This window comes from Psammomys obesus, unplaced genomic scaffold (genome assembly GCF_907164565.1).
Source record: "Psammomys obesus unplaced genomic scaffold, mPsaObe1.curated_primary_1811, whole genome shotgun sequence".
NCBI classification, from domain to species: Eukaryota; Metazoa; Chordata; class Mammalia; order Rodentia; family Muridae; genus Psammomys; species Psammomys obesus.
In genome coordinates this window covers 7169068-7187667 of record NW_026591086.1, presented here as the reverse complement: position 1 = coordinate 7187667, position 18600 = coordinate 7169068, and the positions used below count along the sequence as shown (strand labels likewise).

Genomic DNA, 18600 nt, shown 5'->3' with positions numbered 1-18600 from the left:
GGGTGGGGGTGTTTGGAGGAGGGAGAGAAGGAGGGAGGAGGAAGGAACATATGTCCACCATTTGTTAGGTGTTTTAGGCATCTCCTACTGATGTGACAAAGAGGACTCTCCAGAGGTAAAGGCCAATAAAGATGACGTGTATGCAGATCACTTTCTCTGTCTCTCTCTAGAGAGAGAATAAGCCTGAGAAAATTTGTTCTAGGTAACTAGCTCATACCACCGTAGGGCTGTACATTCCTAGCCTGCAGGACAGGCCAGCAAGCTGGACAGCTACCAACACCACACAAGTGACCTGCTTAGTCAGAGGTAGCCGACTTTAAATGTTAACCTTATCTAAACAAAACAAAACAAAACAAAACAAAACAAACATTAGAGGATCATCTAGAGTACACCGATGTTTGATCAGGTAGTTGGTTAGCTCAGCCTAGACAGGTTGGAGTATGAAATTAACCCTGCTATCTCCTTAAGGGCTTTTCATACCTGTGAAGTGTTGGGAGGGTAACAGAGCCAGGGAAGCCATAGCCTATCCTCACACAGACCATTCTGTGCTCAGGAAGTGGTAAGAACAAGGCCTAACTATAAAAACATAGTGTAAAAGATAGTTAAGGGTGATGATAGACGTGAGGCCCAGGGGATTTGGGGGAGATTTCCTGGTAGAACCTGAGGAATAATTGTCAAGAGCACAGAGCACAGAGGTTTAGATGGAGAAGGGTACACAAGACTTAGGAACTAGAGTAGACTGGAAGATGCTGGTAACTCACTTTGGCTTTCTCTAGACGAGCAGCTGCAGCCAGCTGTGCATCATAAATACAGAAAAGTGGGACTGGAGAGATGGCTCAGTGGTTAAGAGCTGCTCTTCCAGAAGACCCGAGTTCAATTCCCAGCACCCACATCGCAGGGCAGGCAGCTCACAACTGTCGATAACTCCAGTTCCAGGGGATCTGATACCCTCACACCAATGCACGTGAAATAAAATAAAAATAATTAAAAGTATAAATACAGAAAAAAATGTGCACCCCTATGAAACAAGTTCAGACTGTTAGAGCTTGCCATTAGTCCCTGAGCAGTGTAGCAGTGCATGCCTATACCATTTCTTTTAGTGGAGGAAGCTACTCTTTATTTATTTATTTGCATTGGTTTTTTGTTGTTGGTTGGTTGGCTTTGTTTGAGAAGGGGTTCCATGGAGCCTAGCCTGGCCTTGAACTTGCTATGTAGTTGTGTATGTACTTGAACTTCTGATTCTTTTCCTACATCCTGAGTGCTGAGATTTCAGGCATGCCCAACCATTCCTGGTTTATGTATGTGGTGCTGGGGCTGAAACTCCAAAGCTTTGTGTATGACAGGGAAAGATTCTACCAATGGACACTATATATATAACACTTAATATATTACATATTGTTATATTTAACAATTTTGTTACATTAGGTATCATCTGGGACATGTGCATGGGCTGTAAGCATTATAGCATTTTATACAAGGTTAGATGGTTAAATGTTCATGAATTTTGGTATCCTTTTTGGGGACTCCAGAATCAACCCTTCTACAAAGACTGGGGGGCAAGAGTCTGGGCTCATGAAGGACTTTCAAAGGCATCGTTTCAGTGCTTGCTCATAATAAATATGGCTTTTCGTTAAAGATCCCAAGGCCCAGAATGTTTAAAGGCTCTACCTGGAAGCCCCATAGCTTACCCATGGCAGGACTCAGCAGGGAACTCATGTTCTGTTCCCCTTCCTCTTTGCGTATCTTTCCGTAAGCTACGAGGCTTTTCAGCAAGGCTGTGAAGACTGATGGAAGAGAGAATGTTTATATATATATATATATATATATATATATATATATATATATGTTTATTTATTTATTCTTTGGCACCAAGAAGTCGTGAGAACCAACTTTCCCCCCTTCTATTCTCTGGATTGTCTATTCTGCCTTACTGTACATATTAACTCCCCTATTCATAGGTATTTTCTGTTTCCCCACAGACACGAATGCAGAGTTTGAATCCAGATCCCAAAGCCAAGTATACAAGTATCTATGGCGCCCTCAGGAGGATCATGCACACGGAAGGCTTCTGGAGACCCCTACGGGGCCTGAACGTGATGATAATGGGTGCAGGGCCCGCACATGCCATGTATTTTGCCTGCTACGAAAACATGAAAAGGACTTTAAATGACGTTTTCAGCCACCAAGGAAACAGCCACCTAGCTAATGGTATTTTGAAAGCGTTTGTTTGGAGCTAGGAAGCTCGTCAGTACTTGCTCCCTGGGCCTTCCTCCCCAGGACCCAGCAGCCTTCGTCTTCGGCAGCTTGCTCAGGAACAGAGAACTCTAGGGTCACGTGAATACACACACACGTTTTACTCGGTCCCTCTTTTCTCTGGGGGAAGCTGGTGGTAGAGGCGTTTTGGTGTTTATTTGATATTTATTATTGCATTGTCTTTTTTTTTTTTTTTTTTTTTTTTTTTTTGCTTTTTGCTTAAAAAAAAACCACTCAAAACAATTAATGATCAGTCATAGGAAAAAAAAATTCTTTTGAATGCTGGATGCAAAACAAAACACAGGAAAAGGACAGCTTCTTTGAGACTATTTAAAAACTGGTACAGCAGGTCTCTCCAGCGCCAGGATCTAACTAAGCTTTGAAAGGTCAAGACATTTTATGCCGACAGAGGACTTGTGCCACTGCGGAAGGCCTTCCCCACTTTAATCTGCAGGAGATTCGGGCCTTTGACTCCCCCAGCCTCCTCCGTGTGTCTGAGTCGCATCTTTCTGCAAGCCAGGGCCGAACTAGTTTCCTGTGGTTGATCCAGAGGGGAGGGCGGGTGGATGGGAATTGGGCATTTGTGGGCCACTCTTATGTAAGTCAGAAGTCAATAGGTCAGGCCCCGTGGCAGCATGGGCCTGGACATTAGCAAGCCTTTCAGTGGGTGCAGAGCAACATAAAATACGTTTATTTTGACAAAATTCATTCCGAGGCAATGGAGGGGTGGGCGTGATCAGTGATAGTTCTCTCCTTTGCTTTCTATTCTACCCAGAGCAGAACAGCCACCGTTAGCCACTCCTTAGAAACAAGCATCCTCAGCTGCTTTGCTCACATCCTTTGGCTTTTCAGCTGGTGACCATTTGTACTTGCTGCTTCAGTCACCAAGAGCCATGCCCTCGTGCTTCTGAGACAGTGGTAACAAACTGCCTTATGTAGTGGTTTGGCTCCCCGAAGGAGACTTGACAAAAATCCAGTCCCACACCAGGGTCGGCCCTGTGCTGTCCCTGCAGCATCTGTGCTGAATGCTGTGGCCGCTGTCATGGGCATGTGCGTCTATGTCTGCAGCAGGCAGGAGCCGCTAGCTGCCTTCCTGAGAGGTGGCCTCTGTAGCCTGTCTGTCAGGCCCTCCACTGATGATTGTAATTAGCAGGCAGCTGTGGAAGGCACCGGGAAGCCAGAAGCAGAAATTCCAGGACTGATTCAGGCTTTCAAAAGCCAGGCTGGAGGAGATCTCGGATGAAGGGATGAAGTCATTCACTCACAAGGCCAGTCCTAAGAGTGCTTGGACTTGAGCTAAGGCAGCCAGCCACATGTCTGATATGATCCCCTGCAGTAGCCTTAGCTTAAGGGCGCAGAGAGCTCTCTGTACCCGAAGGCTGGATATGAGAAGATTAAAATGGAGGCAGTGGGGAACGCCTGGAGTGTAGTTTCTGGGCTCTAACCTTTCCCACAGTTGACTTAAAGGAGATTCCGTGAGCCTAGTGCTCTGGATAGCCTTACTGTCTCTATTGCTGTTGAGCATTTCCACCGTTGCTTTGGGATTTTACATTCTGCTCACCCAGGCTGGGCCGCTAGGCAGTTTTGAGCCTTAGAAAGCTAAGTCCAGAGTTCTTCTGACTTAAGTTCAAGGAACTTCCCAGAACAGCAGGTGTCAGCGGGTAATTTTCTGGAGTTTGTTTTGCAGGGATAGCTGGGAGTATGGCCACCCTACTCCACGATGCAGTAATGAATCCAGCAGAAGGTAATGTTCCATGGCTCCAGGGAGGGACAGTGGGGATAAGGTAGAGAGGCCAGAGGAGCTGGGGGAGGGAGGTGGGTAAGGGCTTCATCGGAGTCTGCAGGAAGATGGCATTCCTTATCACTGGGGGTCTCCAGAACAGGTAAGCAGAGCTGTCTGCCTACCTGGAGAATCCTGGGAGGAGTTAGAACCTAATCTTCAGGCCCTGCCCCAGGCCCGCTGGGGCAGAACCCGTGGGGATTGGTTCGTGTGCTTTTTACTGCTGTACTACCTGTGAATTCAAGGGTGTGCACAACAAACACACACACACACCTGACCCTGTTAATTGCTTCACAGACACATTTAGAGGGAACTGTTTCCATCTCAATCATTGTGGGGTGCATCACCCAGCCCCGTTAATATAGAATCTCACCGTGCAGCCCAGGATGCCTTGGAATTCTCGCTGAGGCTCAGGCTAGCTCAAACTCCAAACCTTCCTTCCTCAGCCTCCTGAGCACTGTGTATCACCACACCCAGCCTTTTTTTTTTCTTCTTCTTCTTCTATTTGTAACGATTGTGACAAATTTCAAGGAAACAGTAAACATATAGAATCATTAACCCTATGTACTTCTAAAATTAACATGTGGCCATTTTGAGGGGGAATACCTTCTTTTGAATTTTTCGGGTCCTCTTCCAAGGCAGTATTTATAACTCATCCTTATGAATACTCACTCCTAGGCTTCAGTGCTGTGAGTAGATGTTGTATGATATCCCTTAGGGAATAATGCTAAGAAGAAGAAGAAGAAGAAGAAGATCTGCATATGTTTGGCACAGACTATTTTCTTTCCTTGTTATTTTGATGTACAGGTAGTTGAATCTGTGGATACAGAATCGTGGTGTAGAGGGACTGACTAGCCATATATATCTTGGGATTCTCTCTCTTTCTCTCTTTTAAAGCTATCCAGACAAGGACTTGGAAGTGACAGTCACTTGGTCAGTGTTAGTTAAAAGCAGAGTTTGTTGATCTAAACAAAAAAAAAATTTTTTTTTTTTTTTTTTTAAAGACAAGACTGTGTTATGTAGCTCCTGCCTCTCAGCCTTCAGATTTTTGGGATAAGTAAACGCTGCCGCTCCTGGATTTTTGTTTATATTTAATTTTTTTTGTGTGTAATGGGTGTTTGTTTGCATGTATTTATGTATATCTGGTGCCACCAGAAGCCAGAAGAGGGTGTGGGATTGCCCGGAACTAGCATTACAGACAGTTGTGAGCCTCTCTGTGGGTACTGGGAACCAAATCAAGGTTCTCTGGAAGAGCAGCAAATGGTCTTAACATTGAACTATCTCTTCCCCCACCCCCATTTATATATATATATATATATATATATATATATATATATATATATATATATATGCTTTTTTTTTGGTAACACTTACATGAGGCTCCCCCCTTGGCGTTACTCTTGACTCAACCAGGTCTCTATTTAAAGATGGAGCTCATCATGTGGCTGATCTCGGCAGTGTATGGGTGCCGTTAAAACTCTAGGGAACACATTTCAGTTTCTCTGGTCCCACGAACCATTTGTTTATTTTGTCTTAAAGCCAGGATCTCCACAAGGGGATGTCCCTCAACTCAGACAGATGTATTTCTAGTGTTGTCCCAGGTATACTGAGATACAGGTTCAAATCAGAGAAGACAGGTCACTGAGAGATCAAATATATTCTTGTAGGTTAGTAATTGCTTTGGCTTTGAGACAGAAACTCACTATGTAGCCTGGAGCGGCCTGTGTAGACCAGGCTGGCCTTGAGCTCATAGAGATCTGTTTGTGACTCCTAAGTGCTAGAATTAATGGCATGTGCCACCACGCCCAGCTCAGAGACTCTCTTCATAGATGGGTCAAAGGATAGGTCATGGAGAGGGAGGTATTTTTGGGGCTTGTGTGGAAGGCTAGGATCTTGGGGGTCAGGTTAGCTAATCTAGCCTGAAACAACTGCCTGATTTGGGAGTCACCTCTCATTCAAGCTTCAGACAGGAAATTCTTTAGAAGTGCCCGTTTTCCTGGCACAGGGTCCTGGAGATAAAAATGAAACAAAGCTGAGGTGGGCTGCCTGGAGCTGGCCCTCCCTGGCTTCTTGTCTGGGGCTATATGTGTGCTGACGTGGTTCCTGTCACCGTTGTGTGTTCTAACATGCTTGTTTCTCTTTATTGGTTGGCTTCCCATTTCACTCCCATCTGGGATTGGGGCCAAACCAACCTCCTGCCTGCTGGTTGCTCATCCCCCACCCGGACACAGTGGTGAAACAGCGCTTACAGATGTACAACTCACAGCACCAGTCAGCCCTCAGTTGTATCCGGACGGTGTGGCGGACCGAGGGGTTGGGGGCCTTCTACAGGAGTTACACCACACAGCTCACCATGAACATACCCTTCCAGTCCATCCACTTCATCACCTACGAGTTTCTGCAGGAGCAGGTCAACCCCCACCGGGACTACAACCCCCAGTCTCACATCATCTCAGGAGGCCTGGCCGGCGCGCTGGCTGCAGCTGCCACCACCCCGCTGGACGTCTGTAAGACCCTCCTCAACACGCAGGAGAACATGGCACTCTCCCTGGCCAACGTCAGCGGCCGGCTGTCAGGCATGGCCAATGCCTTCCGGACGGTGTACCAGCTCAACGGCCTTGCTGGTTACTTCAAAGGTATCCACGCTCGAGTCATCTACCAGATGCCTTCCACCGCCATCTCCTGGTCCGTCTATGAGTTCTTCAAGTATTTCCTTACGAAGCGGCAGCTGGAGAATCGAACTCTATACTAAAAGGAACGCGGCAGTGGGAAGTGGTCCCAGCATCTTTTGTTCCTGCCTCATCCCTTCGTTCTCACACCCAGGTCCTGTCCTGCAGGGTGCTCGCGCGTGCGCGCCGGGCCCTCCAATCCCTGGTGCCTTAGAAAGGGAGGACCAGCCTCCACTGGTCAGAATGCTGTCTGTGGGGACATCCAAGGTGATGGTCGGTGGGGAAAACTTGGGGAGAGCGAGAAGTCACTTTTTTCTCCTCCTTCCTCAGGAGAGGAATGTAGCTTTTCTGCCTCACTGTGGCCGTCTCCTCCCGAGATCTTTACACCAAAACCGCGGAGGAGAACAGTGACATGGTGAAGAAAAAGAGTTTATGTACATAAAAGTACCATTACCCAGTCTGAAATAGGTGGATAATGTTTATACTTTATTTTTCTACATAGAGATTTTTGAAATTGTGCGTGCTTGTGTGTGTCCATAAATAGTATTAGAGTTGGGATGATGGACCTGTTTTTTTTTTTTTTTTTTAATGAGAGAGTAGAATTCTTCCAATGTGAGAAGTAAAACAAACAAATGGAAAAAAAAAAAAAGGCACCAAAGTAATAAATGGCTTTATGCGGCCTGTAACTGTGTGTAGCGCCCCCCTGTGGGAGTTTAACTTGAATGTAAAATAATAAACACAGAGTTTATATTTTGAATTTCTCTTTTCATGGGGGAAAAAAAGGTACGATGAAAACAAGTCAAAATAATTAGTCTGTCGCTTGGACTTTTTTTTTTTTCTTCTTCTTCTTAATAGTCACCCCCTGTGCCTTTCTGACTTTTCCTAAAACTTCCAGGACCAATGATAGGGTCCTGGAGCATTTTCCTCCCTTTGTGGACACACCCGTACAGGACTTGGCAGCCTGGTTGTCCACACTGTTAGGGTAGTGACCCCAGCAGAAGAAGAATGGTTGGTCTTAACCTCTTAGGATAGGGAAGTGAGTGTGTGTCTCCCTGGGCAGCTCTTAGCACTGGAGATGTCACCATTTGCCTAAGCGCCCTCATTCTCAGGCACTTCAGCTAACCTGATCTGTGTGTGTTTTTATTAGTCCCCATGTCCCCTGCAGTCGAAGGATTTAGAAAATCCTAGAAGATTTCTGGCACTCATCTGTCCCCTGCCTTGTTCCGGCCCCGTGTCGTTCTTATCACAGCCTCTTTCTGCACTGAGGCCGGCCCTCCAGCCAGGACGGAAGCCTGCTATGACTCTCTCTGCCTCTCCAGAGCTGCTCAGTAGCCTTGTCTCCTCCTGCGTCACCTTGAGAACCTGTGTCCCCTCTGCTTTGTTTTCGGAAGTGGAGTCAGATCTGAGAGAAAATGCAAGCCCGTGTCTCCGTGTCTCCTAGTCTGCCACTGTCGTGGAGCTGACAGAATGGCCTCAGGTTCCCTCTTCCAGCTTTATCTATGAATGAGCAGGGGGCACACTGGTGTTTTCATTTCAGTGGCCCTGGTCCCATTTGGAAGTCATGGCTGGCATCCTCCCTGTCACAGGGGAGCCTCGGACCTTGGGTTCCCATGGATGGTCCCACTGCCTGGGAGGAATTCAGCTAGTACTGGGAGAATTTTCATCTTGGAATGATGGATCACCCAGTGCCCTTGGACACAGGGCACTGTGTTTTTGTCCAGCAGCTGAGAGAAGTTACGTGATCCGCTGACTTTTTTTTTTCCTCCCAAGAGAGCCACCTCAAGCACTTACTTACATGTACCCCACGAGGGCTTCCTGGCTGGCTGCTGACCTGTCATTCCATGGCGTAGCAGGTTTCTGGGTTTAGTGGTATCTTAGGCTGGCTGATGTCCTGTTCCCGCTGAAAATGTTTCTGCTCTCACCCTGCTGGTGTTGAGCAATGTTAACTTTTATAAATGGAGGGGAAGGTCAGGTTGTAGAGTCTAAAGTAGAATTTAAATAAAATTCTAAACATCAACACCCTTTGATTCATTGATGACCAGTCCTGCAAAAAGACAAAAACAAACAAACAAACAAACAAAAAACAGTATTTCCTGTTGGATTTTCTTTATAGTTATCTACTGCTGGGGCAGCCCCCTTTGGTCAGAGTGTGGACCAGGACTTGAGGACTCTGGGCTTGAAGTCCAGGGGTCCGCTTGTGGCCATCCCTTCCTTGTGATGATTGGTGGGTTTGCAGGAAGGCAGCTTTTTAACCTGTCTGCCCCATCCAGTCACCGGAAGGTTGAGTGAGTGGCGAAAAAGTTGTTAAAAGTTGTGAAGCACTGAACAAAATTGCTACTTCTGTGGGCATGAATCCCCCCGCCCCCACCCTTAGCTCCGAAGCTGGGATTGTCCTGGACCCTCATGCACATTATAGCTTGTATGTTGATTGTGATTTTTGACATGGAAAAGTTCGAAATAGGAAAATGCTTCCTCCACCCAGTGACCAGGTTAATACTTGGTCATTGGCGTCTTCAGAGCGACATTCAGGGATGGGCCATGCCACCTGGGTACAATGTTAATACCCTAGCTCTCTCTGTTTGTGTGTGTTCAGGCCATGTGACAGTCAACCACTTAATAGCTGAGTGTTAATTTATTATGCACTAAAACGTTGATCTTTTAAAAACGGGACGTTCTTAATTCATGACTATTTTTTTCAAAAAATTTGGATTAAGTATAGCTACTTTTATGTGCACTTGTCCCCCCTGCTCCTGTCCTCATCTCTCTGTCTTACCTCTTACAACCATCATGCTCCAATGTCACCCCAAGGCTGTATCTCCAACACACCGCTATGCCATTAAGGTTTTATTTAACTCTATTTAATGGATAATTGTGTCTGTGAACAACAAATGTGCCGCTGCCAGTCGCACAGTGTGTGGGATGAAAGTGGTCCCAGTGTTACTTTCTGAAGGTCTTAAAAATGCCTGTGGTCAAGATTGTTCGGTTTTTTTTTTTTTTTTTTTTTTTTTTTTTGGTTTTTTTTTGCCTTGTGACCTCTGCGTTCGGGGAGCAACAGTGTGTTCACACGTGTGTGTTTGTGTCCGTGGCGCTGCTAGTTTTTGACACTGGAGCTGGAGAAAATAAAGCATTGATCCTGAAAGCGTTGTGGGGTCTTTGTGGGAATGGAGAAGGGACGGGAAAATGGCCTCAGAGGAGGAGAGAGAGAGAGAGAGAGACAGAGAGAGAGAGAGAGAGGAGAGAGAGGGAGAGAGAGAAAGAGGGAGAGAGAGAAAGAGGAGAGGAGAGAGAGAGAGAGAGAGAGAGAGGAGAAAGGAACTAGCCAATTGGAAGCAGATCGCCACCTTGCCAGCAGAGGGCGCGCACGCACATCACATTTAGTGAGATTGTGTCTCAAAAAGTTAAAAAAAAAAAAGGGGGGGTGGTGGATGAGAGGCGTGGCTCAGTGATTTAAAGCACCTACTCTTGCCAAGGACCTGGGTTCAGCTCCCAACCCCATAGGTGGCTTACCACCATCTTAATCTCCGGCTTTAGGGAATCTGATGCCTCTGGTCTCCTTTTCATCCCAGCCTATGGTGCCTGTGCTTGGGCCTGGTTCCCCAGCGCTTTTCTTCCCATGCGGGGATGTTAACGTTGGACACGCGATCTGCTGAGAGCTGGCAGCACACCAGACTGCCACAGCACGTGTCCGGTGTGTAGTAACCTGTGTGGCGAGCGATAAAGCTGGTTTTCACCTCGGGGTCCTGGTTCTCCTAGCGCCGGGCCTTTCTTCTATTGCTCAGGGCCCTCTCTGGAACACAGTTCCTGCCCTAAAAGGTCCTTAAAAGGAAGGTTTTTTTCTTCCCCCTCCCCTCAGCTAACGTGTCCTGTTGTGACTTCGTGGGCTAAACACTCTCCTGGGAAGACCTCCACGCTGATCCTTTAGGGGCGCCCTCAGCGGGGTGACTGTCTCGGAGAATACTGTGCTCCTAAATGCTGCCGACGAGACTCAGCTGGGTGCGTGCGTGCGTGCGTGTGTGTGTGGGGGGGGGGGGGGGGCAGAGGAGAGGAGGATTATTGTTCAGTGAGCATCCTGTCTGGTCTAAGGCTGAATGCAGGTGGTAGCTTTAGGGTGAGTGTGGGTTGGGAGAAGAAAGGCCGGGACATGGCCACGTTGATTTGTAGGAGTCCCCTGAAGCTAGAGTGACAGGGTCCTGGGAGCCATCCGGCGTGGGAACTGAGGACCAAGTGAAGTCCTCTGCAAGAGCCGTGTGCACTCTTACCCACAGGGCCAGCTTTCTAGACTCTCGGTGATTTCCTCTTCCCATCCTGTGTCCTTCCTCGCCTCTCCTTTTCTTTCTCTTCCTCCCCTTTTCACTGTGATAAAATACCTGGCTAAAGCCACTCTTTTTTTTTTAATAAATTTTTTTCTTTTTTTAAATTTATTTTCTATCTCAAGGGTACCCCTCCCTCGCCTCCTCCCAGTCTCTCCTCTCCCTTTTCCCCCAGAAAAGAAGAGCCCCACCCCACCCCACCCCATATCAACCTTCCCCAGCACATCATGTCACATCAGGACCGAGTACATCTCCATCCCCTGAGGCCAGGCAAGGTGGCCCTGCCAGGGGGGAGTGATCCAAAAGCAGGCAATAGAGTCCGTGTTAGAACTCTCTTCACTCCCCAGGTGCCATGTGAAGGCCAAGTAGCCCATAGACTACATTTGTGCAGGCAGCCTAGGTCCAGATCATGCATGGACCATGCATGCTCCTTAGTTGATGTCTCAGTCTCTGAAAGCCCCCATGGGACTGGGTTAGTTGTCCCTGTTGATCTTCTTGTGAGGTTCCTGTCCCCTCCAGGTCCTTCCATCTTTCCTTCAACACTTCCACAGGACCCCTGGAGCTCCCCCCCCCCATGCTTGGCTGCAAGTCCCAGCATCTACTCTTAATGAAGGAAAGATTCATGGTTTAGGGAGATGTGATCATCAGGGCAGGGAAGGCAAGAGTGTGGGAGGGGCTTTGCTCACTTCAGAGAGAGAGGGAGGGATTGGGGAGAGAGCAGAGGGAGAAGAGAGCAAGAAGAGCAGCCAGAACCCTTGGTGCAATCCCTATCCCTTCTTCCATGTAGGCACCCCCTACCCCCAAGGCTTTACAGCCTCCCAAGAAGGTCACCAGCGGAAGAGCAACAAAAACTTGAGTTGGGGACATTTTCATAGTCCAATCATGCTTTTGCCTTGGCAAGAAGTTTGACCCTAACTGGTTATAAGGTGATGTTGAGGGTCTTTGGAGAAAGCCGCGGGACGGAAATCACAGTGGGGTTGGTGGGCATCCTCAGTTGTTTGGTGACATATGATATTTCCTAGAAGAGTGGCTAAGAGGCAGGTAAAGAAGACTGGAATTGAATGTCAAGTATTGGAGCTGATGAACAAAGTTCAAGGCCTGGAGGTTTGGGAGCTGGGGCTAACGGGCTAGCTGAGAAACACCTCTGAAAGGAAGGACCTTACTGAAGGGGGCCAGCAGGTGGCAGCAGAGGGCCTGCGAGCCAGAGCTCTCTTTTGGTCTGTCTCTGTTTTTGGGTTAACACTTCAAGGCTCTCCCTTTAGCTTTCTTGCCCTCCTGCAGACCACCTGCTAGGGTCAACTTCTTCGTTCTTCTCACTGGCTTCAGGTGCACCGTAACCACTCAGGCATAGCTACGTGCTGGGGTTCTGCTGTCTCCGTCCTCTCCCACCACTGACCTGTTCTTCCTGGAAGCAGTGCCCTCAGATGGGCCATAGCGCTCATGCTCTTGTCCTGAGCCTCACATCCGCAGGTCACAGAGCCACTGGAGATCTCTGAAATTTGAACTTGTCCCGCTTTCTTAAGAAAACAGGACATTCCCTTGGTGGAATGTCTAGTCTGAGCCGAGACGGCCATACGCACATATCCTAAGGCATGTTTGGACTGACCTCTTTTGTATTGCAGTAACCTTCCCTACTCTTCTTTTGATTGCCTCAGTGTGTAGTCTGGGCCGACATCATGTTCCAAACACTCATTTTGTTTACGTAGCCCAGGCTGGCCCCCGACTGCTGATCCTCCTACCTTGGATTCCTGAGCGCTGAGACTGCAGGCATCCACCACCACCTGGGTTGAGAAGCTTTTGATTTAAGAGAAATACATGTGACTGTGAGAATGGTTATTTTAGTATTACTTCATATTCATCGTCCACGTGTTCTGAGTGGGGTGGGGGAGGCCACAAGAACAGAAAAGGGACAGAGGAGGGCTGAGGAAATAGGAGAGAAGAACCACGAAACGTACTTTGTTCAAAAATACCATACTGCTATCTCATATATGTTGAATAAAATATATAATTTGGAAGTATTTATTTTACTTGTGTGAGTTTTTTGCCTGCATGTATGTATGTGCACCACTGGTGAGCCTGGTACCCTAAGAAGTTAGAAGAGAAAGTTGAGTTCCCTAAAACTGGAGTTATGAATGTTTGTGAGCCACCATGTGGGTGCTGGGAAAGAAATATATGGGTCTTCATCAAGAACATCTCTCCAGCCTCATATACTGAGTAATTTTTTAAAATTGATCAGAAGTACTCATTTGACCAGAAGTGCTCATGAAAATAAAACCTGCTAACATAACAATTTAGAAAATGCACAGCATTTATCAGCATATTTTGCTGAATTTGTATAGCATTCCAAATATGAATTCTTTTTTATGAATTACTCCAACCTCATTATTTCATTTAGCCACCTTGTTGGATGATAGCCTATTCCTTTGCCCCTGAGATGTTACCCACTGAAATTGTATTACTCCCAGTTTTTTTTAATTTAAATTTACTTTAAAAAATTTATTGCCTTTACAGCTCCCAGTTTTCATGGAAGCATGAGTAGTGTCATCTTTTTCACAGATGAGCGTCCTCCTTGAGTATTTGTCGTGAGTAAATCCTCCCAGGTGTAAGTAGAAGCGATGACCACAGATGAGAGCAGGGAGTTTTGGGAGCTTGGAAATGTATGTGCGTTAGGAATCAGGGCTGTAAGGGGGTGCATATTAAAGACATTTGAATTTTTTTTAATTTATTCTTTGTGAGTTTTACATCATGTACTCCAATCCCACTCATCTCCTGTCCCTTTGTATCCGCCCTCTGCCCTTGCAAGCCCCCCAAAAAAAATTGAAAGCAAAAATTAAAAAAAACCAAAACATTAAAAGAAATATTGTGTAAGCTGTAGTGTGTCACAGTGTCCCCCACAGTATACCCATTTGTCTACACAGCTTTACTTGCAAATGTTCACTGCAATGAGTCATTGGTCTGGTTTGAGGGCTCTGCCTTGTGGGACACCATCAATACTGAATCCTCACCTGGACTCATCTCAGATATTCTGTTGTTGCTCTGTGTTAAGGAGATCCTGCAGGTTTGGGTCTGAAGGACTGGCCCTTTCAGGCACTCTAACAGTTCACAGATGAGGTAGATGTCAGAGAGTGAGTTGGTCAGCGCTAGCTCTCAGGTACCCACACCGCCAGGGCAAACTCTCCAGCACTGCCCCAGCTAACTCACCCAGCGCCACAGCTGGCAAGGATCAGGGCCAGCTCTCCCTCTCTCATGCCCTCAGGGCCGCTCACCCTCGCCCCCACCTCTAGGGCCCCTCTACCGTGCTGCCCCGGTGAGGGACAGGGCTGTAGCTTGTGAGGGTCAGGGCCAGCTCTCCTGACCCCACGGGCCAGCTCTCTGCACTGCCACGGGTGGTGAGGCTTGCGGGGGTTGGGGTATCTCCTCCGCCCTCACACCACCTCACGGCAGATGAATGGTAGGCCCCATATTTAAGGTTTTAATCTGCTTATGTACTATTCTCACTGGGCTAGTTAGTGCATGTAGCTTATGAAAGGCGATTTTATATCTGCTTCCCGACAATTCTGTATCTGGCCACAAGGGGGTATCTGATCATCACTAGCGCCAGTCAAACAGCTCTTCGTTTGTAGCTCAACCTGGGAACCCACCCAAATCCAACCCACTTCTGTTTCCATACCTTATTGCACCAGGTTTTTGTTTCTGTTTTTCCAAGTGGCAGAATTTCTAAAAAAAATTTGGTTAACATGTGTTTGTCAAAGAGACCCAATCATATCTATGGTAAGATACGCATGTGTACTTTCGGTGTTTTTAGTTCACCCCTGATCGTCTATCACAGTCCTTCTCTTACAGCCTAAGATAGGAGCCGCATATGGTACATTTGCAAGTGCCTGTCATACACAGGCTGCACACCAGTTAGCTTTTGAGTGGAAAATTCCAGAGGAGGCTGCTCAGAAGTTGACGCTCCTGCTGGGTCCTCACGAGACACTTGAGATGACCATAGAAGGAAGCACTCGAGTCCAGTTGTCTCAGTTCTAGGCTTGGGTTCAGTGTGAAATCACTAGATCCATGGGGGATTAAAAAATTAGACCAACTTATTTGTGTATGAGTTTTTTGACTTACATATGTATGTATACCATATACATACTGGCAGAGGTCAGGAAAGAGCATCAGATCTCCTGGACTGGAGTTACAGATGGTTATAAGCTATCGTATGGGTGCTGGGAACCGAACCCAGGACTGCCGCCTCCAGCTCCTCCCCCTAATTCCCCCACCTCACAGGGATTAAGATTGATGTTTTACATGGTAATGTTATCATATGGGACTGAAAACAAAAATAAATGGACTGCGCCACCGAGAAAGCTTTCACGGTGGGGGTTGTTGGTGCTGGTTTAAAATAATGACTGTGCCTCAGTTTCTCTAATGCTGGGATTACAGGCAAGCGTCACCACCATGGCCAGCTTTGATCTGGATATTCTCGGAAAGGAAATTTTGGACAAGGAAATGTAGACCAGGGGGAACAAACAGCTTCTAGATGTCATAAACAGAGCTATGAATGACAGAGGTATGAATGGGAGAGCATTATGTAATCATCAAGGCAGGCTGATCTTTTTCATCTATACACCCGTGTGTGTATTTTCACAGGTATGTGTGCGTGTGTGAGTGTGTGTGTGTGTGTGCACATGTAGAAGCCAGGGACAGCCTCTGCTACTGGTCTTTGGATGCCGTGATCACTATTCTTGGTTGTCAAATTGACATACTCGGGGATGATGGACGCTTAACTGAGAAATTGCCTCTATCAGATTGGCCTGTAGGCTTGTCTGCAGGACCTTTTTCTTAAGTGCTCATTGATGGACGAGGGCCTAGCTCGCTGTGGGTAGTGCTACCTTGGGCAAGTGGTCCTGGGTTATACAGAAAGTAGGTGAGCTGAAGCAGGAGGCAAGCCAGTAAGCGGCGTTCCTCCCTGGCTTTGCTTTAAAGCCTTGAGTTCCTGTCTTGGCCTCTCTTGATGAGGAACTGTAACCTGTTACAAACCCTTTCCTCCCCAGGTTGCTTTTGGTCACAGTGTCACAGCAACAGAATGCAAATCCACCTTGTTTTTGACACAAAGTCTTTAACTTTGGCTTCAAGCTTGCCAAGTAAGCTAGGCTGGCTGACCAGTAAGGCCCCTGGAGTCCGCTGTGTTGGGTGTAGAAGTGTCACACTTTGCGTGTGTGTGTGTGTGTGTGTTTTCTAGATGGTTCTGGGTCTTGAACTTTTGCACATGTGGTAAGTACTTTCCTGGGTAAACCATCACCTCAGCCCCACAGCCCTCAAATTGGCCAATCTCTTCCTAACTAAATGTCCAGAGGCACAGCTCTGCCCTTCTGCTGTCCCTGCAGGAGCTGGGACTTATTTCGCTATGGGTTTGTAGCCATGGGACTTGGGTCTGAATGTCCACTTTCTGGTATAAGAGGCCTTGGGCAAGTCATCATGAATTTCTGTGCTTTATTTTTCCCTTGGTCACCACAAGGATAATTGTTTCCATCTCGAAAGTTTGTATCATCAAGGAAGATACTACAGACAATACAAGTGCAACTATTCGACTTTCTTTTGATTCAGAGGTGTGGGGTCACGGTAGGCTGAGCCACAGTGAGCTGGGGGGGGGCTTGGAAAGGATCCATTTCTGGGTTCCTGAGGGCATTTTGTTTGCATTGTGTACCAGAGGTTTAGCGCTTAGGAATAACAGTTTTACAGAGGAAAGCAGGAATGCCCTAAAGCCACAAAGAAAATAGCTGGGTTTCAAACCGTGAAAACAAACAAAAATCCACACTTATGACCATCTCATTTTAATGCATGTGAAATATTTAATCAGTTTGATAACTGTCAGTTATTACATAGCCACATAGAAATTGTATTTCATGTGAGAAATGGGTAACTTTTAAAATGTTGCTTTGCTGTGAGACCAGGACGCCAAAGTAGAAGACCCACAGACCTATAAAAACTGTTCCCATCCTGTGGTTGGCAGAGGTCAATAGATTGATTAGTTTGGTCCCCAACCTAGCCTTTTTCTTGGACCAATGGAAAATTTAATAAGTAGGGAGAGCACTTATGCTGCCATCACAGATTCGTAGGCACCATTCTGAGGCTAGAAAGTTCAAGGTGACCAAGTGTCCAGCAGACTCACTTCTGCTAAAGGCTCACACAGACGGAGCTCGCCCTCGCTGGTCTTCGCCTGAAAGGAAAAGGAGTCTCTCTTAGCCTGTTTCTGTAAATGCATTAATCTTATCCCTGAAGGCTCCACCCTCCTTCCCTCATCATCTTCCGTGAGTATTTGTTTTGGTTGTCAGTGTTCCTGGTGAAGTTCATCTGTGGGCACCTCCATGGGGGTGTTTCCAGAGAGAGAGAGGGTGGCAGGGGGAGGGGCATGTTGAGAGAGCAACACTCTGAATGTGGGCAGCACTTTCCTATACACCAGCAGCCCAAAGGAGAAACCTAGAAGAAAAGGTTGTCAGTGCATAAGTGGATTCTATTCATTCGAGTCAGTTGATCTCTTTACTAGGGAGTTGGAAAGATGACTCCGTGGTTAAGAGCACTTGCTGCTCTTGTGGAGAACAGGGGTTCGATTCCCAGCATGCACTTGGTGGCTCCATCTCCAGGGGCTTAAACAAACACCCTCCTCTGGCCTCCTTGGGCACTTCATCTCCATGGTGCACATGCAGGCAAAACACTCAAACACGTAAAATGGAAACAAATAAATCTTCTAAAATTTTGATCGAAAGTTTAGTAGTCACTGACTCCACCACTACTCCTCCCCTTCCCCCAAACAAAAGGAAGAAAGAAAATAAGACTTAGTAGTATCCATTGTTATACGGCCCAAAAAGTCTAGTGACTTCTTTTTATTTATTAAATATATGCTTTAAGTGTATTCTTCCCCAGTGGAGTGATGATCCCACTTTTTCTTTTAGGACAGCTTTATTCTGTAGGGGGACCCTGATGAATCTGTGGGTGCTGCTGGGTGGAAGAAGCAGCAAGAGGAAGAGAAAGAAGAGAGAGAGAGCTGTCTGACCAAGGCTCCTAGAAATGGTTCCGACATCCAGCGATAACTTGAATGTCCACTTGCCCCCCAAAACACTGTGTGCTAAAATGGACTTAGCAGCTGGAGGGATTGGCAAGCATGTGTGCATACTTTTTTTTTTTTGTGGTTCAGGAGAGGCCTAGGTTGTTCCTTTACAGAAAGAGACTTCAAATTGTAGAGGGAACCACCCCCGGGCTTGCTTCAGGAGGCACTCCCTGCACATTTATTATGGTGCGTGATTGGTAACAATGGGATTTGCATCCGATGTTTTTTCAGGAAGTTACTGAGCAAAGTGGGGAACACCCTCCTGGGAGGGGCCAACGCAGAGGTGTCTTCCAGTGTTTGAAGAACCACTGAACCTTAAACATAACTTGGGGAAGCAAAGGCCTGAGGAAATGTGTCCAGGATGTACGTACTGGCCAGGTGGAGCACCTGAGCTAACTTCCGGCCTGAAAGAAGCCAAGAACAGGAGTGGAGGGTTTACCCGGTGCATTGAACAGGTGTCATCTCCGACATACATCACTGAGCACAGCCCTGAGA

At 47.0% G+C, this 18600-nt stretch overlaps 1 protein-coding gene across 7 annotated transcripts in view; it reads left to right on the top strand.

The window, feature by feature from the left end:
• Slc25a37 (solute carrier family 25 member 37) overlaps positions 1-9834 on the top strand; it is a 41594-nt gene extending 31760 nt beyond the window's left edge. For 5 of the 7 annotated variants that reach the window (XM_055609672.1, XM_055609673.1, XM_055609676.1 and 2 more), the window contains exons 2-4: positions 1980-2208; positions 3941-3997; positions 6265-9834. In XM_055609672.1, coding sequence (XP_055465647.1) covers positions 1980-2208; positions 3941-3997; positions 6265-6785 — 807 coding nt within the window. In that variant the 3' untranslated portion in view covers positions 6786-9834. Of the gene's footprint in view, positions 1-1979; positions 2209-2250; positions 2742-3940; positions 3998-6264 lie in introns of those variants that run through there. The other 2 variants (XM_055609678.1, XM_055609677.1) reach the window with 2 other exon arrangements.
• Positions 9835-18600: the final 8766 nt, after the last annotated feature.